This window comes from Erpetoichthys calabaricus, chromosome 17 (assembly GCF_900747795.2).
Source record: "Erpetoichthys calabaricus chromosome 17, fErpCal1.3, whole genome shotgun sequence".
Classification (NCBI taxonomy): Eukaryota; Metazoa; Chordata; class Cladistia; order Polypteriformes; family Polypteridae; genus Erpetoichthys; species Erpetoichthys calabaricus.
In genome coordinates this window covers 84,980,534-85,002,433 of record NC_041410.2, presented here as the reverse complement: position 1 = coordinate 85,002,433, position 21,900 = coordinate 84,980,534, and the positions used below count along the sequence as shown (strand labels likewise).

Here is a 21,900-nt window from a genome sequence, read left to right as displayed (position 1 = left end):
GCATTCTTTATCAGGCGGGTCTGTGCCAGTATGGCCTGTCCTGGTCTCCACAACACGTCTAGGTAGGTAACATCACTCTACTCCAGGCTTAGGCTTAGGCTACTGAGCCAAAACTCTGAGGAAGATCATCTTCTGGGCAGGAGAACTTACACTGAAGTGCCATGACAGCTATTTCTAGCATAAAGCTCCGACTCCTGATGGCTTCTTGGTGACTGTCTGCTAAAACCCGTCTGGAATGCGGAGAAGACGTGAAGATTAACTTGTCTTATGGTAGAGAGAAGGTATGTGTGCTGAGCTGCCAACAATGAGAGGCAATGGTGGCTGTCTTACTTAAACCAGTTTCTTCTTAAGTTGCCTGTTTTCTGTAATTCGCAACTAACCAATAAGGTGGTCTCGAATTGCGTGTTCTTATACATTTGATGATGTATTCTGACCCCTTTACTTTCTGCGCTCTTTATGGTGTTGCAGGTTTCTTTTAAATGGAGAAATTTGCCCTTTGTGCCCATCAATCTACACTTAATAACCCCTAATGTCAAAGTGAAAATGTGTTTGCGCAAAGGTTTGCAAATTTATTAAAAATCAGAAACGGACATCTCTCATTTCTATAAGTATCGAGAGCCTTTGCTGTGGCACTCCATGTTGTGCTCAAGTGCATCCTGCTTGCTTTAATTCTCATTGAGATGAGTCGAAAACTTTAGTGGAGTCCACCTGTGGTAGGAATTGGAATTGACTGGACATCATTTAGAAAGACATAAATATATAATTTATATAAGACCCACAATTCAAGACAAAAACCAAGCTATGAAGTCTCAAGGAACTCTCTGTAGACCACCATGACCAAAGTATGGTGAGGCAGAGATGACGACAAGGTGATCAAGCCATTGGTAAAGATTTGGGTGTTCTCAGGAGTACTGGGAAATGGGAGAAGTTTGGAACCACCAGGACTCTCTGGTCAAACTGAGTAAGCAGGCAAGAAACCCCTTGGGACAGGGAGGTGACCCCAATGATCATCACTCTAACAAAGCTAAGATAGAAGACCACCATCTCAACGGCACCTCCTTTATCAGCTGTTTATGGTTGAGAGGCCAGCGTAGTCAAATTTTGTTAAATCAGAATCAGACTTAGATTTATCGGTCAGGTATGCACACATACAAGGAATCTGACTCCGGTTTTGGTGACTCTCCATTTATAAGTCACATAGTCAACATACGCACAACAGTTAATCACACACCTCAGATTACATATATATATATATATATTGTGGCCTGCCATCCAGACCCAACACAGACAGATGCAGGACACAAGTTCAAGGCACACACAGTTTTTTATTTTTATTTTTCCCTTGTGGGAAACGCCTTCCTCTGTTTCCCACAAGCACAACACAGTTCTCAAGCACAGCACTACATACATTTCTCTTCTTCTCTTTCTCTCTCTCTTTTCTCCTCCACTCCTCCCTCAAGCTTCATCTCCCTCCTCCCGACTCTGGCTCCCGGAGTAGTGGCTACTGGCTCCTTTTATAAGGCACCCGAAAGTGTTCCAGGTGCTCGTTGTTACACTTCCAGCTGCACTTCCTGGTGTGGCGGAAGAACTGCCCATAGGGGCTCAGCAGCTGCTGCAGCACCCCATGGTGGCCCCCATGGATCCCAGCAGGGCTGTATCACATTACAACTCCCATGGATCCCTGTGGGAGTCCATGGCACTACTGCAACCCAGGGGGACTGCCACCTAGCGCTCCAGGGGAGGTAACATTCTGGCCATGCTCCTTCCTCTGGTCCTTCCAGTGTTAAGACTTCCTGACCGGACAAGGGCCCTGTCTGTCCTCCACTATATATATATATATATATATATATATATATATATATATATATATATATATATATATATATATATATATATATATATACATATACATATATATATATATATATATATATATATATATATATATATATTGTAGGTGGCACATGGGATGGACGAACATCCTGGATGAGAGGCCCTGAGTGAACATAAAGGCATTCCAGCCAAGATATAGAAGGAGGTTGCACCTGGACTAGGCAGCCCTAATGGATGGATGCACCAACCACAAGTGATGGTTCCTTACCTGGGCGGGAAGCCCCAAATAAATGGTTAGCTGTCCCGACCGGAAATGGCTTTAAAACCTTCCCTGGCCACAATAAAAGAAGAAGACAGGGGAGGACCATCTCTGGGGGATGTTTAATTTCCCCAGGTGTTAGATGACAGCAGCCCTCCACATCGGCACCCATTTGGGAACCAGTAGGGGATGCTGGGAATTGTAGTCCGGCAGCATAGCCTGCTGAAGTCCGTGGGTGACGCAAGAGGGAGCTACAGGGATGTGCTCCACAATTTATGGGACTTCTGTTTGACCTGGAATTGCTTCCATCTGGCAGTAGCCCTGGCACCTGAAGTATTCATGGGTCCTCAATAGAAGAGGCCACACTCCCTTATCCAGGCGAGTCGGAGTTGGGAGGAAGGAAGGCAACACTCAACTGGAGGAGGGCAGTGCAGTGGAGAGGGGAGAGGAGATTGTGTGAAGAGAAAGCCTGTGCTTGTTACTGTTTGGAGGTATTGTGTTTATTTGAACCTGGGACTCGGTGTGTGTTTGTGTTTGGGCGTTTGGGGCTCTCTGGTGCCCAACATCACTATATATATATATATATATATATATACATTTATATATACAGTATGCATACAGAGTGCAGAGTGCAAAAAATGCTGAAATAAACACTGAGAAAAAAACAAGTATTAACAATATGTGAACAGTATTGCAAGACCCTGGGAGACCTGGGAGATGAAATTACCCATTTGTGAGCCTGATGGCCTGTGGGAAAAAAAATTCGCTCATAATTTTCCAAGGCCATTTCATGACTCTGGAATAGTACAGGTCCTGTAAGTGGCACCAATGATATTCTCGGCAGAGCAGACTATTCGATAGGGCCTGTCTTTGCCCTGTTAAGTCACTGATCTGAGCCACGCTGCTATGGTTGAGCTGAGAACACACTCAATGACTGACTGCTGTGCAGAACTGAATCAGCTGCTCCTGTGGAAGGTTGAACTTCCTCAGCCATCGCAGGAAATACATTCGCTGTTGCGCCCTTTTTATGATGGATCCTACATTGGTCTCTCATTTGGTCCCGGGAGATCATAGATCCCAGAAACATGAAGGTTTCCACTACTTTCACAGCAGTGTTAAGTATGGAGAAGGAGGATAGTATCGTGGGATGTCCCCTAGAATGCACGGTCATCTACCACAGTTTTGAGGGTGTTATGACCACACCAAAGGGCCAGCTGCTCAGCCTCTCGTCTGAAATGATATAACATGACATGGCATAACATAAGATATGTTAACATAAAATAACACATGGCAACTTGAAACAATGCCTCGCAGTTAGGACACCCGGGTTCGCTTCCCGGGTCCTCCCTGCGTGGAATTTTCATGTTCTCCCCGTGTCTGCGTGGGTTTCCTCCGGGCGCTCCGGTTTCCTCCCACAGTCCACAGACATGCAGGTTAGGTGGATTGGTGATTCTAAATTGGCCCTAGTGTGTGCTTGGTGTGTGTGTGTGTGTGTCCTGCGGTGGGTTGGCGCCCTGCCCAGGATTGGTTCCCTGTCTTGCGCCCTGTGTTAGCTGGGATTGGCTCCAGCAGACCCCCGTGACCCTGTGTTCGGATTCAGCGGGTTGGAAAATGGATGGATGGATGGATGGAACTTGAAACAATGGAACAGAACAAAACATGGAACATGACATAACATGCGTGACAAGAAATCATAGCATATCACAAAACAACATAAAAGAAGAGCGCATAACCTGGCAAAACATGAAACAACATAACATGAGAACATAACATAGCACCCATTACATGAAACAACATAAGAGAATAGAGCATGACTTGATGTAGCACAAAACAGCATAGCACGAGAGCTTAGCATACATCACATGACATTTCATTAAACAAGATAACATGAAACAGCACAATATATCATGGCATATTCTAACATAACAATAAACAACATAAATCAGTAGATCATAACATGACATGCCATGAAATAACGTAACACACATGATGATGTGAAATAACAGATATCATAGCATATTGAGATATTAAACAACATAAAAGAATAGAGCATAACATGACAAAACATGAAATAACATAACATACTTTACATAACATGAGAACACCACAGAGCACACGTTACTTGCCATTATATGAAGAGAACAGAGCATACCTCGACATAACACACTGAAAAAAGTATAACCTCTATTCATGCATCCATTTTCCAACCCGTTGAATCCGAACACAGGGTCACGGGGGTCTGCTGGAGCCAATCCCAGACAACACAGGGCACAAGGCAGGGAAGCAATCCTGGGCAGGGTGCCAACCCACCGCAGGATTTTGGGCTATACAAAAAATAAATTGTATCGTGGGCGGCACGGTGGTGCAGTGGGTAGCGCTGCTGCCTCGCACTTAGGAGACCCAGGTTCGCTTCCCGGGTCCTCCCTGCATGGAGTTTGCATGTTCTCCCCGTGTCTGCGTGGGTTTCCTCCAACCCACCGCAGGACACACACAAACACACCAAGCAGACATTAGGGACAATTTAGAATCACCAATCCACCTAACCTGCATGTCTTTGGACTGTGGGAGGGAACCCACGCAGACACGGTGAGAACAGCAAACTCCACTCAGGGAGGACCCGGGAAGCAAACCTGGGTCTCCTAAGTGCGAGGCAGCAGCGCTACCTACTGCACCACCGTGCCGCCTTAACCTCCATTCAGCTTAAAATAATTAGGGTAATGATTCACACTTAATATTTTCAATCTGAACCAATATAATTCTTTTTATCTTATTGAACCCACAATTTTTAAGTTGAGGCAAATCATTTAATGTGATTGGATGCAATTCACTTGTTTTATACTGAAGTAAATCTATTTTTTAAGTTGTTACAATTTAAAATGGTTTATTGGTCGTAACCTGTTTTTATGGTATTAGAAATATTATGAACGTAACACATTGCAATGCTGTACTTTTTACATTTATTTAAAAATGTAGTGCAAATACATAAGCATTTTGTAGTGTAAATCTTAAATATACAACAAAAAATGATTAAACGTTTGTACAGCTTCTTGAAAGCATGTTTTATTACATGTTCTTATACTTAAAATTAACAGTTGAGAAACAGGGTTACTTACCAGAGATCCTCCGTTATGACAGTCTGCCGCTGAAAATGACCAGACCTGTAGAGCCACCACGTCCACTCCACTCGGGAAAGTGTTCTTCTTTTTTGGCAGTTGGAAAGCCAGCACGCTGGAAAGTTCGACCGGAAGAATATACAAACAGGCCCTCGCACACAGCACACGAACAACCTAAATATTAGGTTAACTGAAATAGGATTTTTATGTTTATTCCCTCCACCATAACTTACTTTGGTACAAACAATTTTTTTTACTTTGATTGAGATCTGAAACCAAATATTTCAAGCTACAACACTTAATGACTACTCTTAATTTGCTTGAAAGAGAAAATTTACGTTGAATGAACAACATCAATGTTATACTTTTTTCAATACATGTAACAGCACAGCATACCACAGATTGCATGACATGACAACACGGTATACATTATATGACATAACATGGAACAAGATAATATATCATAACATGAAATGACGGACAACATAAAAGAATAAAACATAAGACAAATCATGAAAAAAAAACATAACATACATGATAATATTCAATAACAGATACCTCACATAAAGTAACATAAAATAAGAGAGCATAACATGACAAGGCATGAAACAACATAACATACAAAAGAAGAGAATAAAACCTAATATGACATAACATGAAACAGCACAGCCTACCCTAGACGACATGACCTGCGACAACACAGCATACACAACATAAAACAAGACAACATAGCATAACATGAAATAACAGAATATATCGTGGCGTATTTCAACATAGCATAAAAGAGTAGACTGCGGTGGGTTGGCACCCTGCCCGGGATTAGTTCCTGTCTTGTGCCCTGTGTTGGCTGGGATTGGCTCCAGCAGACCCCCGTGACCCTGTGTTTGGATTCAGCGGGTTGGAAAATGGATGGATGGATAAAAGAGTAGAACACAATGTGTCAAAACATGAAACAACATAACATGCACGACTTGAGACAATAGGTATCATAACATGATGTAACATATCATAAAGCAACATAAAAGAATAGAGCATAACATGACAAAACATGAAAACATTCATGGCATGACAATATAGCTTATACATTACTTGACATAACATGGAAAACATAAGAGAACCGAACATTATATGACATAACATAAAACAGCTAGCACATATGAAACAATAAAGCAACATTCTAAAATCTGCTGAGAGTTATTTTGTTGCACTATTAGGTAATAAACTCCCATCATTTGAAGCATTCCAACTTTTAACACTCATTCTCTTTATTTATCATTATTAGATGTATATTTAACTCATCTCTTTATCTTAAAGCATCACTTAGAGCTTCACAGATTGAATTTTGTTCACTTGTTATAGTGACAATGAAGACATTCTATTCTGTTCTATTCTGTTCTGTTGTAACCCACTTCTAGGCTCACGGGGTGCTGGAGCCTACCCCAGCAGATCTCTGGCTTTTAAATCACGTAGAGGTTGAAACTTTTAAAGACAGGCATACATGACTGTTATTTTATTTTTTCTCTTTTATTGCAACCTCAAACCCTCCGTAATTAGATGCAGTCTTTTGTTAAGACATGACGAACAAATTTGTATTGTAACCTGAGGAGTTGCAGCGAGCCTTGGGGAGGGTGGAGAGGGGTGGGGGCTCGGGGGTGCGTGCAGGCGATGACAACGGCCTCTTGAGGCACCCATGTGTTAATTTACACATCTACGAAAGAGTCGGTCCGGTGTCCCTTTTGACATCAGTCCCAGGGGAGGAGAGAGAGAGAGAGAGAGAGAGAGAGAGAGAGAGAGAGAGAGAGAGAGAGAGAATCTCCCCCAAAAAACTTGCAGAGCTGCTCAGTAACTTTTCACTCGCTGCAAAGAAGAAGGGAAGCAAAGACGCTGTAAGCCCTCACAGACTGTCTGCACTTTCTTTTCGGGAATGAATCGGTAAACCGGTGGGACTTTGTCATTGAACCGTTCATTCAGCTTGAAGGAGCACAGCCGTTTGTTGGAAGATGGATCGGTGGAAAGGATGTGAAGTGGTTCCCTTTTGGAAACGACTCCCCGTGCTGTTCCTTACCATTACCGCACTTCATTCTAGCACTACGACAACTAGAGCCGGTAAATCCCTGCTTTTTTATTATCATTCTCTTCCTCCCGTGCACCATGTACTTGCTTTGCTGTGAAATTGTAATCGCAGGTGTGCCGATGCACGACCGGACAATACTCCTAGAAGCGTAATGGCACTTTACACCTCCAAATACATCTGTTCAGTTTTCAAACACACATCCAGAATAAAATTGAATGCAGCATTGCATTGCATAAACTCGGACTGCTGGGCACTTGTCTTGAACTAAAGCATCCGGATGGGTAGCAACGTGTATTCCTAGCAGTAATAACATTTTATACTTTAATGAAATTTAATTGTTTAATTTCTGAATTTTCTGTACCTTCAGATCATTTTCGCGGTGTGCTGGAAAACAGAACCAGTCGTAGTTAAGCGGCATCGTCATTGGCTCGCGAAAGTCTGCTCGAAATCGCTGGAGTAATTCATCGGTTGAAAAATGGTTTCTTAATTAGAGTACAGGAATTTCTTTGTATTGTCTTTAAATCGTAATTTAAAAAAAGTAGGGAAACTGGAAAGAGGTTTCTTATAGAGAAACGGCTTTTGAGGGAATTGTGTTTTAAACAGAAAAGCGCTGGGGCAGCGGGGTAGCGCATCTGACTCCTCACGTTGCACTCTTATCGGCCACTATGCACTTGGCATGTTCTCTCCGTGTGGCGGTTATTATTATTTGACTACATATTTCTTTCAACATAAAAAGTACGACTGGCTGGTAACTGCAGACTGAAACTCGGCCCAATGTACCCAGGGCAGCTAAAGGCCAGCCAGAGTTGGTTCCAGCATTGTGCTTAGCGCTTCAGATAAGAGGAGGGAACCATCGGCCTGGAAATGAATAACCTAATTATAAAATGGGTGTATATATATATATATATATATATATATATATATATATATATATATATATATATATATATATATATATATATATATCTATATATCTATATTGCATTGCATACTAATGTAATGTTATGTTATTTAAACTGTTCACTAATGTTATTTAAACTCCATAAAGTATTAGGACGTTATCTATCTATCTATCTATCTATCTATCTATCTATCTATCTATCTATCTATCTATCTATCTATCTATCTATCTATCAGTTATATAGTGATCAAATACCGTTTGAAGTTTAAATATATTTGTGAGCAATGCAAATAATAATAATAATAATAATAATAATAATAATAATAATAATAACAATCAACAGATTTCTCATAAAATAAATAGTCAAAAGAAAACAAAAATAGGTACAGTTATTCGTTTATATTTATGTTCCAATGCATTAAGTATTACTTACAATCGTTCTTTTCTTTAGCTTATTACTTTTCAAATGACTGTGTGTTTTGTCAAATTAGTCAGTAATCCTTGAAAATATAATTTGTTTTCGCATTGTTTTCCATTGACAAACGTATTGCCCATCTTTACTTCTTTTTGCTTATTTGTACTTTTCTCGAGTATCTTTCATAGCCCGATCTACTACTCGTAAAACCCCTTTTAAATTCGGTGACTTTTTGGAGAGATTGACTTTTGGAGTGGAATAATTTGCGGCTAAATAACATACCATAACTTTGTCTAAATGTGTTCTTTTTGTTTTGTTTGACTTGTGTATGAACAGCTGTGAGACGAAACAAAGAATTCTCTTGCAGCAGGTTGTACAAAACATCGTGTGAAGCGGCTGCGCGTTGACTAAGAGGCTTTACGGGGCGTCTACTCAATTCACTGCACTCTCTCTCTCTCTCCCCCCCTCTTTCTCTCTCTCTCTCTCTCTCTCTCTCTCTGGACGCAGACACTCGGTGCCTTTCGAAAAGTCCTCTTGATCCCTCAATTCATTGCGCGCGCTCTCTCTCGCTTGGTCCTTCCATCTCTCTCTCTCTCTCTCTCTCTCTCTCTCTCTCTCACTCACTCTCTGGACGCAGACACTAGGCACAACACAAGGGTATCCTAAATAAATACAATACAATACAATTTATTTTTGTATAGCCCAAAATCACACATGAGTTCAATGAATATAATATACATATATATGAATATAATCAATACTTATAATTTTCAATTTATGAATAACCGTGGATGATTCGACTTGAACGCACACACTTGAGTGGATTGGTGGGCCTGCCTTTGCAGATTCTCATCTATAACCTCCAGAGGATTAACAAAGCATGCAGATAATGTGTGGGTGAATTCAGACGACGGGACAGAAGAGCAACGCAATATTTAGAATGGAAGAAACCGACAAACATTACCAATTAAAGAAATAACTTCACGTAAACACCTGTAACAGATATGTTATGATATGAAATGATATGATAAAATATGATATGAGAGAAAAAGGAGAATATATCAGTTTGAGGACATTTCAGGAGTTTACACTCATACATTCCAATCCTTTTGCCCATATGCGGGTATTTTGAACATCAGCCTTTAGGAGAAAAATAAAACACGCCACTGGGGCTGGCATGAGAGCTTTCTTTAAAACCCATTGATATGAATTTAAAAACCGTTTACGTCTGCTGTCTGCTGCTGAATGAGATGTTAATTAGCAAAAAAAAAAAAAAACATCTGCATCTTGGCAAAGAACGCGGCCGAACGGCAAACAAGTCCGATTATTGTTTTTTTTATTTGTAATTATTGGTTGGGCGAATATGAAGTGTTGATGATCTACTATGCACTCTATTCTCTCTTTAAGTTCTCGTCTGTTTACCATACACATAAATAAATACAAGGTTTGAAATGAAGTATACTAGTTAACAAAGTAAAACATGAAAAATACAACCTCAGCTTTCAGAGATGAAAAGAGTGACTGAAGAAACATCGGCCGTCTTAAGGAAAAATACATAAAGTGCAATGTTCAAACCGCTTTAAATTGCTCTCTTTACTAATTTGTCTGTGTAATTTAATCAGTGATAGAAACTGCTGCAATTAAGCAGAAATAAATCAGGGGCTTGTGCTGAAAGTCTTTGTGCTAAGAAAGCTGAGCGCGTTAGCCTGGGGACTTCAAGCAGGCGACTACAAGTCAGTGCGCAGTCTACGGGCTGGAGAGGACAAGAGAGGACCTGCCCAGCCCGTGTCTGTCTGTCTATCTATCTATCTATCTATCTATCTATCTATCTATCTATCTATCTATCTATCTATCTATCTATCTATCTATCTATCTATCTATCTATCTATCTATCTATCTATCTATCTATCTTACTTAATGCCTGTCTTATTAATCCATGTCCATTACGCACATTCAGTTTTATTAGAATTAGAGGACAGGTGATCCCTTCAGTTACCAAAATGGTTTTCCCCGTAGTGTCCATAGGGAACATTATTAGATTTTGAGGATGTGGTCTGTCCAGATCATGGACCCCTTGAGTTACTAAAATGAATCCTCTTAGTATCTACAGCATGGCAGTTGATTCATGCGCCACTTGAGTTTCATAAATGGTGCCCTTCAGTGTCCATGGCACATGTTCTGTATTCTTGTTAGGCTTCTATGCAGTAATTCCCCACAGGGACACCTGGATTGTGCACCCCAAAATGACAGCCCTCGTTGTCTATAACACACATTCAGTTTTATTAGACTTTGAGGACAGGATCGGTATCTGAATCACGCACCCCTTGAATTACATTAATGGCACCCCTCTGTGCCTATAGCATGGCAGTTGATCGCAGAGCACATACCCCTTAACTTTCATAAATGTGCCCCTTGGTGTCCATAACTTGTATTCCATACTATTAGACTTCAAGGATGAGTTACCTTAAAGGGCCCCCCTTAACACATGCTCTATAAGTTTAAGAAATGGTACCCCTGGGATGACGATGCCTTAGGTGTCCACCTACTGGATCGACCAGCTCCGCTGTGACTTTTTCGCCAAGGTTTTCCTCCCACGTTGACCCTATGAACCTCTGAACATTCTGAAAGCCATGTCTGTTAGGTTACTAGGTGGTTCTAAAATGTCCCATTGAATGTAAGTGGGCCACGTGATGGATGGGTACCTTATTCAAGATTGCTTCTTGGCTTGCTCCTGATGTTACTGAGGTGGCTCCCCGAGACTTTCAACTGGATTAAGTGGAGATTTAAGACTGTTACATTATGTAATGTAATAAAAAAATAACCCCTTAACTCTGCTTAAGGTCAAGTGCCTTTGGTAATAGATGGAGGGGTTGATAAATTACATGATAATGCTGAGTTTCTGCTCCACCTCATATCTCCCCCCTGAGTACACTAATAACATCTCCAGCGTTTACACCCTCAGGGTCTTTGCGTTATGTTCACCAGCCGTCAGATAAGCCGCTGAGCCGCACATTGTTATGTGGACTGAAGCTAGCAAGAACACGCCTGATTATTACATGGATTAGTGGAATCCGTGAAAAGGCTTGGCTTGTAGCAGAGTATGGAGAGGGGTGGGTGAGCTTCAGATGGAGGGGCTTTTTTATTGTGTGGATTTAATATGGAAGATAAGTCTAAAAATACATAAAGGGTGAGAGGAGAGAGCCTAGCAAATAAAACTGCTTTATGTGATCTTAAGGCAGTGGTCTTCATCAATCAATCAATCAATCAATCAATCAATCAATCAATCAGACAGACTTGGCTGAATAGTTTAGAAGAATAGTATACACAAACTATAAGAAGAAGAACATGGAGGAGAGGTGCATGTCATCAGAAGGGTGAGGTTATATACTGTATTTCCCTCGCTCCATTAATCCATCCATTCATTTTCCAAACATGATTTATCAGTTGTGGCCATCAGGGGGCGCTTTAGCACCCCTAAACACATAACACAGCGGCACTGACACAAGTTCTGGTGTATAACAAAAGGTTTTAATCGTGTGAAACTCTTTCTCACAGAAGCGTTTCCCACACCACAAACTATATCACTCTTCCCTCCTTCTGTCTCTGTTCTTCACTCCTCTGCTTCTTCAGGCAACCGTTGCCTTCTTCCTCCCGACTGTGGCTCACCGTACCGAAGCTGGCTGCTCCTTTTATATAAAACATGGGAGCACTTCCTTCTGGTGTGCCGAGAGTGTGGCTTCGGAGTACTTCTGGGTGAGACAGAACCCCCACAAAGTAGGGCTCGCTAATCCCCTCAGTGCCCCCTGGCAGTCCACTTGGAACCCAACAGGTCTGACACACAGAACTACAAGTCCCATGATGCCCTGTGGGTATCCGTTAGGGACCAGGGAGGCTACCACCTAGTATGTGGGGGAAGATAATGACCAGGACACACTGCCTTCCCCTGTCCTTCCTTCGTATTGGCATCCCAGCTGCTACTGCTCTGGCTGGGATGCCATTACCTGTGTGTCATCTATAGCAGAGTTTAAGAGTCACAGAGAGCTGCAACCTAACCTGGCATCGCCATTAGATTGTAAATCAGAGCCCAGCTGCTAGTCAACCAAACCTGCACATGAATCTCCAGGAGAAAACTCAGATAGATCTTTGAAAAGATGTTGCAACAGACTGGTAGTTGGGACCTTGAGATGGATGAGGACTTATGTGGTCATTCCACTGGGGACACAGCTGATCTGTGGAGTGCCTATAAAGAGTATTCACCCCTTTGGAGATTTCCACATTTTATTCTTATACAACATTAAATCACAGGAGATTTAATTTGGCCTTTTTAGACAGATCAACAGAAAAAGGCTCTTTAACGTCAAAGTGAAAACAGATCTGGTCTGAATGAATTACAAATATAAAGCACAAAATAGCTGGTCACCTGAGTACTCAGCTCTTTCAAGCCACTGCTTAGTTAGATGCACCTTTGGCAGCCATGACATGATGTGTGCTCAAGTCTCTCATTCTCTTTGTCAGTTCTCCACACTGCCTTTTTCTTGTCATTCTTCTTTTCAAAACTTCTCAGCCTCGGTCAGATGTCACGTTGATAACAAGTCAGACGCCTTTTTCAACTGGATTGAACTCTCCAGGACATTCACATTGCTCCTGCTAGCTTGGCCTCATTGTCTTGCCGGAAAGCTAATCTTCTCCCAAGGTTGCAGGTTTCTTGCTTACTCCATCAGGTTTTGCTTCAGGATTTCTCTGCATTTTGCTGAATTCATTTTACCAGCACAAGCCTTTCAGAGCCAGCTGCAGAAAGTCACCCCATGGCCTGAGACTCTCACCACCACACTTCATGGCGTGTTATTGAGTATTCAAATATGAAGTTTAGACTGATGGCCAAAAAGCTCAATTTTGGATTCATCAAACCATAAAGCCTTCTTACCGTTGACTCCAGAGTCTCCCAGGTGCCTTCTGGGAAGCTCTAGCTCAGATATCCTCACTGTGTTGTTTCCTCTGTTCCACTCCTGTTACGTAACAGAAGCATCTTTGCAGCACCTAAACTGAAGTGGTACCCTGGACTCTGACTCGGCCAATCCAGGACATTTGCATTTGTGGTGCTTTGGCTTTATGCATGGGAAACAAATCTTCTCCCAATATGCTGTTCTCTTGCAGACTTCTTCAGGCTTTCCACATTCATTTTACCACACAAGCCTTCCAGGGCCTGCTGCAGAAAGGCATCCCCACGACCTGATGCTGCCACCACCGTGCTTCACGGCGAGGATGGCAGCTACACCGGTGATGATCCAGGGGTGTCACATTAAAGGGCTGAATACTTTATGGGATCAGCTATTTTGTGTTTTATATTTGTCATGAATTTAGACCCTTTCGCAGAGATCCAATTTTACTTTGACGTCAATTAGTGTCAGGAAAGCCCAATGAAATCCACTTTCATTCTAAGTTGTATAACAAAAAAAAAGGGAAAATTTCCATGGGGATGAATACTTTTTTTATAAAAACTGTAGATATGTATTATTGAGACTAGGTGTCAACCAGTTGGCTGCACTTGGGTCCTAATCTGGGATCCTGAGGTGGTTTGTCATGTGATGGGTGCGCCAACACGCTGAATCAGCATATTAACATAAATGTATAAGAACACACACAGGCAGTTTGCTCCACTGTCTCATGTTAAAAGGTCTTGATGGCCACAGGGAGGCCATGAAAAAAGCAGGAAGAGAATTCCAGATGCTAGAATAGGGCTAACCATCTTACCCTTGCTGTACGTCACCGAAATTGTAAGCACCAGAACATACTACATGACAAAATGACCAGAACACAACCCATGATGGTAACAGGGAAAGTCATGAGACCACTACCACCCTTAGAGTATCAAGTGTGGAGACAGAATTCAATTCACCAGAATTCAACTCAAGAGTGGTGCCGGAGAGACATCCTTGTAGAGGAAAATACAGCCCTGAAGAGAAGAACAGAGACAAGGCCCAAGGACCAATCCTAATTTTTTACTTTCTCATATACGGAGAATATAGAAAGTATTGTCATCATCCAAAAATTTGATGTCGAGATTTTGATGAATCTCGACGTTTTAGACCTCCCTGATTTTGTTGTATACAAAGTATAAAGAAAGTATTGTAATCGTCCAAAAATTCGATGTTGAGACTTTGATGAATCTCAATGTTTTAGACTTCCCTGAGTCCGATTTACTTTCTTGTAAGGAAAGTATTGTACAGTAATCCCTCCTCCATCGCGGGGGTTGCGTTCCAGAGCCACCCGCGAAATAAGAAAATCCGCGAAGTAGAAACCATATGTTTATATGGTTATTTTTATATTGTCATGCTTGGGTCACAGATTTGCGCAGAAACACAGGAGGTTGTAGAGAGACAGGAACGTTATTCAAACATTGCAAACAAACATTTGTCTCTTTTTCAAAAGTTTAAACTGTGCTCCATGACAAGACAGAGATGACAGTTCAGTCTCACAATTAAAAGAATGCAAACATATCTTCCTCTTCAAAGGAGTGCGCGTCAGGAGCAGAGACTGTCAGAGAGAGAGCGAGAAAAGCAAACAAATCAATAGGGCTGTTTGGCTTTTAAGTATGTGAAGCACCGCCGGTACAAAGCTGTTGAAGGCGGCAGCTCACACCCCCTCCGTCAGGAGCAGGAAGGGAGAGAGAGAGATAGAGAGAGATAAAAACAAAGAGTGAAAAATCAATACGTGCCCTTCGAGCTTTTAACTATGCGAAGCACCGTGCAGCATGTCGCTTCACGAAGCAGCTGCACAGAAGGTAGCAACGTGAAGATAATCTTTCAGCATTTTTAGACGAGCGTTCCGTATCGTCTAGGTGTGCGAACAGCCCCCCTGCTCACACCCCCTACGTCAGGATCAGAGAAAGTCAGCGCAAGAGAGAGAGAGAGAAAAGTAAGTTGGGTAGCTTCTCAGCCATCTGCCAATAGCGTCCCCTTGTATGAAATCAACCTGGGCAAACCAACTGAGGAAGCATGTACCAGAAATTAAAAGACCCATTGTCCGCAGAAATCCGCGAACCAGCAAAAAATCCGCGATATATATTTAAATATGCTTACATATAAAATCTGCGATAGAGTGAAGCCGGTGAAAGGCGAAGCGCGATATAGCGAGGGATCACTGTAATCGTCAAAAACTTAGACCTCCCCAACTTTCTCGTATATGAAGTACTAGCCAAACCCGCGGTGTAGCATACGGCTCATAATTATGTATTGATGGGTGAACACTTCCTGAAAGACACAGTTGTCCAAATGGGGTGGGTTTGAGGATACGACTGTAAGTGAATGCAAAGATGGAACTCTGCAGAGAGGGCGGGGAAGTGGGCCCAAGAGGTTTCAGGTCCTAACCGTTCAATGACGGGTCGGCACAACTGGTAACGATCCTTCTGCAGAATTCACCTACGGAACCCGTGTTAGGACATTTACATCCTCTAGATAGGCAAGTTCGCTTGTCTGATGCCCATTTCTTATCTGCCTATTACTTAAGTCATCTCTTAGTCATCGTTCAGTACGCACTGCCTGCTCATGTGTCCGCCCCAACTCCTCACCTGAATTGTTTTCGTCTGTGTACAGTCCACATGCACTTGTGAGTCACGTTGACTGTTCATTTTCCACACACCGCCTCAGTCGCATGCACCTGTGAGCCACGTTCGGTCCGGGTGAGGTTTCCCGTGTTGAGTCAAATTAAGCCACAGGCTCCACCCCTGGTGGTGCCCTTCCGTCAATTCCTTTCAATTTCAGCTTTGCAACCATACTACCCCCGGAACCCAAAGACTTTGGTTACCCGGTTGGCTGCCCGGCGGGTCATGGGATAACGCCGCCGGATCACCAGTCGGCATCATGTATGGTCGGAACTACGACGGTATGTGATCTTCTTTGAACCTCCGACTTTCGTTCTTGATTAATGAACACATTCTTGGCAAATGCTTTCACTCTCGCGCCATGGTCGGCTGTTTAGTGAATTGTTGGTGGGCAGGGCTCTGTGAGTTGGTGGGCGTGGCTGTCTTGCGTGCGTCTTGCTTGCCATGGACTTAGTGAATTATATATAGATAGTGAAAAGTATTGTAATCATCCAAAAATTCGATGTCGAGATTTTGATGAATCTCAACATTTTGGACCTCCCTGACTTTCTCGTATAAGAAGTATAGGTAAAGTATTGTAATCGTCCAAAAATTTGATGTTGAGACTTTGATGAATCTCGATGTTTTAGACCTCCCTGAGTCCGATTTACTTTCTTGTAGGGATAGCAATTGTCTAAAAATTCCATGTCGAGATTTTGATGAATCTCGACATCTTAGACCTCCCTGAGTCTGATTTACTTTCTTGTAAGGAAAGTATTGTAATCGTCAAAAACATATACCTCCCTGACTTTTTCGTAGACCTATATGAAGTATAGTAAAAGTATTGTAATCATCCAAAAATTCGATGTCGAAATTTTGATGAATCTCAATGTTTTGGACCTCCCTGACTTTCTCATATAAGAAGTATAGGTAAAGTATTGTAATCGCCCAAAAATTCGATGTTGAGACTTTGATGAATCTCAACGTTTTAGACCTCCCTGAGTCCTATTTACTTTCTTGTGGGGAAATTATTGCAATCGTCAAAAACTTAGACCTCCCTGACTTTCTTGTATATGAAGTATAGTGAAAGTATTGTAATCATCCAAAAATTTGATGTTGAGATTTTGATGAATCTCGACGTTTTGGACCTCCCTGACTTTCTCGTATAAGAAGTATAGGTAAAGTATTGTAATTGAAGAATTTCAACGTTTTAGACCTCCCGAGTCCGTTTTTGGAATTATGTATGTGTGTCTGTGTGTGTGTGTGTGTGTGCATGTGTTTGTGTGTGTGAGTAAACATGATAACTTTTGCATACAAGTATTCGGTACAAAGCGTAGATTTCTATCAACTTTTGAGCTATTTCCACTAACCGGAAGTGGTACTTTACCTTTAAGTCATGCAGCTGCAGAGTCCGATTTATTCAACTTTACTTTTATAATAATTGTTCAATATATTATTAAATTGATTATTCTTTAATGTACATAATATAAAAAAATAATTAACATCTTGTGGTTTACTCCTCAAATATCTATCCCCATGTCTGAGTGTATGAGAAAGTCGAGGGGAGACCACTCCCGATTTTTTTATTGTGGAGTCACATCTCTTTATCTGTCTCCTAGTGGCAGCTGGTATCTCTCGTGTCTGTTATCATCAATTGATTGCTATTTATGGAGCCTGTTATGGATCTAAATAAAGGAAGGTTCTTTCTGGAACCTTCTTGTGGATGGTTCTTCTGGTAACCAAAAACAGTTCCCTCACTCTGAAAGACCACTCTGGCACCTTCATGCCTAAGAGTGCATGACACTTCCCTCGGTAAGAACAATGGAGTTTACTCTGTCCACACCAGCACTGCATCGAGGTGTTCATTAACCACATGAGCTCGTCCTTCTGTTGTGGTTGTGAGAAAGTCGAGGGGTGAAACCGAATACAACACGGCATTTCATTATTCTTAAACACGTAGGCAGGCATGTGCAGCTGAATAAACTGAAGTATTGAGTCCTGGAGGGGAGAGAACGGTTTGCGTCTCGCCGAGCTCTTTTGTTATCGTGTTTTCCATCCGATTTATCTTCACTGTTTAATTCCATTCAGATGTCTGTTTTGTTTAATCTATTACAAACTCAGAGCCAAGAACCATGTTTTACAAGGTTTTATTCATTTGGCTCATTTTTAACATTTTTTCAGAAATAAGTACTTATTAAAGATCTGGCGTGGCTCTTCGTTTCCCTCGTTCTGCTGTGCAGACACTGGGCTCCTTACGTGACATTCACAGCAGCAGGCGGCTCGCAGTTGTTTACCACCATAGTCCCATAATTAGCTCAACGGAGATCAGCAGTTTGATATTTCACTTGACTGCACTCCAAATGCACCTCATAACGCAACGTAAGGGGGGACCAGCAAAAGGAAAGTCAGCTTATGGCAAGTCAGTATGGTGCTATGACACACTTAATTAATTCATTCTTATAGGACCAAATATTATGTCTTTTCTATTTTGTCAAACTAGTGAAGGGTAAAAGCATTGAGTTGGGATACCAGGGGGCCAATTACCTGCAGAAACACAACTTTGGGATGTGGGAGGAAGCCTAAGTACTTTGAGAAACCATGAAAACTGGAACATCGCTGGCTGCTCCTGGAGGTCAGCCAGGTCCTTTTGTCAAGGCTGGACCACCCCTTGTTCCACCACGGACATCTCTTAGCAGTTTGCTTTCTATTATAAAACTGGATATCAGAAATCTTACTGGGGGGAAATCAGTTTTAAGCCTGCTGGTCCACATCTTTGGTCTTGCAACTAGTGGCATGTGTTAGAAAGCTACTGCAGATGATTCAAAATGTAGTGGCATGTCTGGTGTTCAACCGGCCGAGGTGGGCATATGTTTAGTCTTCTTCTCAGATCTCTATAGTAGCGCACATTGAGTTAAGATCAGATCAGAATATTTGATGGTTCAGCAAAGGACCTTCTTAATGGACAGGCATGATGGGCACCGGCCAGAGGGCCCACAATGTTTCTGATGTCTATGTATGTTTCTGTTTTGCTATCAAAACAGGGGCCCCAATGCATTACTTTGCCCGGGGGTCTATGATGCTGGTAAGACGGCCCTGAGTGAGCAACTATATGTATATATGGGGTCACTTGTGAAGTCCTGTGGGCCTTCTCACCCACTCAGGTCTGCTGAAGAATAGCGTCTGGTGATGCCATCTCTACATGGCATCAAATCTCGATCCGGACTCTTTTCACGTGTAGCTCCTAGCTGTTGGAACGTGCTGCCCACCTGCTTTTGAACTTCTGACTTCCTCAAAGTGTTTAAGAGGCCTTTGAAGACTCTTCTTGTTTGATGAATTTCACTTAGGCCTTGGTAACCTTAGATGTTTTACTAGCTTTAATTTTGCTGTGAGTTCTTCACTTGTCAATTTGAAACCTTGTCCTGCACCTCTTGTTCCCAAACTGTCCTCCCGACTGATGATTACTCCATTATGCTGACCTCAAATATAAAACACAAAAGAAGTTCATAAAGGGTCTGGGGCACCCGTAAGCAAATCCCGTATATTGAAGGGAGTGCAATCAATGCAAAAGAAAACACGTGGGTAAGGCGCTTAAATGTAGACTAGTCCCGTGTGGAGATCGAGTCTGCTCCAAGATGGCAGTGAGTTTGGCTAAGATGGTTTCCGGGAGGAAGAGACGGAAGTGACGTCACGGTTGGTGGCATATCAGTCTTTCTTTCTGCAGAGGAGAAAGAAGAAGGGATACCGTTATTGCACAATGCCCTATGGTGGTCCGGGGCAGTACTGTCATCAACTAAGCCCGTAAGTTGTTCCCCAAGCACATGCATGGACAATAAAGGTAAATGCAAATGTAACTGTACAGTCATTTCACACTATCGTCGTCGGACAGTGGTATTAATTTCAAAAAAGATGGGTAGAGGTGTTGACATGAAAGCATTTTTCAAAATAAGCACAGTTTTTCAGAGCTCAGCATCCGATAGGAAGGTGGTGTTTCGGGATGTAATTTATGAGTGCTGAAATTCTGAGTTGGGGTGACTGCCTGGCCACGAGGCTGTAAATGCATTGCTGTCCATCATCACACCTGTCCTAATTGTGTCATTAGTGGCACGCCTAGGCACACTTTCGCTCCACAATTTGAAATCCAGATGTTCTCAGTGGGTGAACCATCAACAAGTAACATTAGGACTCCAATATCTCATTGCCTGATGGAGCCACCTTTTACATTGTGATGTGCCTGGCTGCTCCCTGGAGAGCTATAGGGAGTGGGGAGCCTGGGAGAAAACCCATCTTATGTGGGTTCAGGGAATAGCGAGAGCTGAGGGATACACACTGGAACAATACAAAAAAGAAAATTTAAGCCAGAGGAGTGACAGTGACAGGCCAATAACAACAGGTCTAAAGTGGACTTGTTTAATTGCTTTGGAGATGTCCCCATAAACCCACATAGCAGGAGGTGGGTGGTACAGTAGTGGTAATAGCATGGCATTAGACATAAACACCAGTTGGCACCCGTGGACTCACCTAGAAAAGCAGCTCCTGATGTCACAATTCACATCTGATGATTTTTCCAGCGATTTTCAGTCGTAGCCTTCATTTATGGTATCGTAGCGAGTCGGTGGAGTGTCCCTGTGAAGGCCAGTCGCATAGTCTGACACATCCAGCGACTCACACCAACTAGTCTGCCACACGCCTTGACAAAATCAAACAGGTTATACTTTGTCTGTAGTCGTGGAGGTGGCTCTGTGTGCATGACAGCTGCCAACCAATGAATGCTCATCTGATCATACAATGCAAATGAGGAATAAAGGACTTCACAAACACAAGAAAGGCTCGTTTCTCTGATGTCTCTAGGTTTTATGCACCATGAGAGAATGGATAAAACGGATGAGATTGCAGTTGAACTCGCAGTACTTGTTGACCCTTTGTACACTGCAGACCCCATCAGGCAGCACATTAATGTCCAGCGATTATTAGTCATGTAAATTGACATGGTCCAATGACAAGATCAGCAACTTCAGTCAAAAAGTCTGACATAGCCAATGACTAGAGGTCGTCTGGAACTGTAACTGGCATTTGATTCGAGGGTTCAAGGGAGTGATAGCGCCCCCTATCTGTCACACATGATAGAATGGAAATAATGGGATGAGGTTGCAGCTTTCGACCCTCCAAACATTGCTGGCTCCATCAGGTAGCACATTATTGGTTTTCCCAAAAAGGGGTGACACGGACTGCACTGGAAGGTCAACACACGGTCATTAAATCTGACACATCCAGTGATTGATAGTCGTGTAAATCGATGTGGTCCAATGATGAGATCAGCAACTTCAGTCAAAACGTCTGGCAGACTCAATGACTAGAGGTCGTCTGGAACTGGAACTGTAATGCATATAACACGGCGATGAGGAATAAGGGACGTGGGTGTCGAAACAGAACAGAGGCTCGTCTCTTTGACTTCTCGTGTTTTATGTACCATGATAGAATGGATAAAAGGGGATGAGATTTCAGCTATTGACCCTTCAAACATTGCTTGCTTCATCAGGTAGCACATTATTGGTTGTCATGAAAAAGGGGTGACCCAGACCGCACTGGAAGGTCGGCATACAGTCATTAAATCTGACATGTCCAGTGATTGATAGTCATGTAAATTGATGTGGCCCAATGACAAGACCAGCAACTTCAGTCAAAAAGTCTGAAATACCCAATGACTAGAAGTCCTCTGGAACTGAAAC

At 42.4% G+C, this 21,900-nt stretch overlaps 1 protein-coding gene across 4 annotated transcripts in view; it reads left to right on the top strand.

The window, feature by feature from the left end:
- The first annotated feature begins 6,943 nt into the window (after window positions 1–6,943).
- LOC114667466 (collagen alpha-1(XI) chain-like) overlaps window positions 6,944–21,900 on the top strand; it is a 377,917-nt gene continuing 362,960 nt past the window's right edge. For 2 of the 4 annotated variants that reach the window (XM_051920867.1, XM_051920866.1), the window contains exon 1: window positions 6,946–7,311. In XM_051920867.1, coding sequence (XP_051776827.1) covers window positions 7,206–7,311 — 106 coding nt within the window. In that variant the 5' untranslated portion in view covers window positions 6,946–7,205. Of the gene's footprint in view, window positions 7,312–21,900 lie in introns of all 4 variants that reach the window. The other 2 variants (XM_051920865.1, XM_051920864.1) reach the window with 2 other exon arrangements.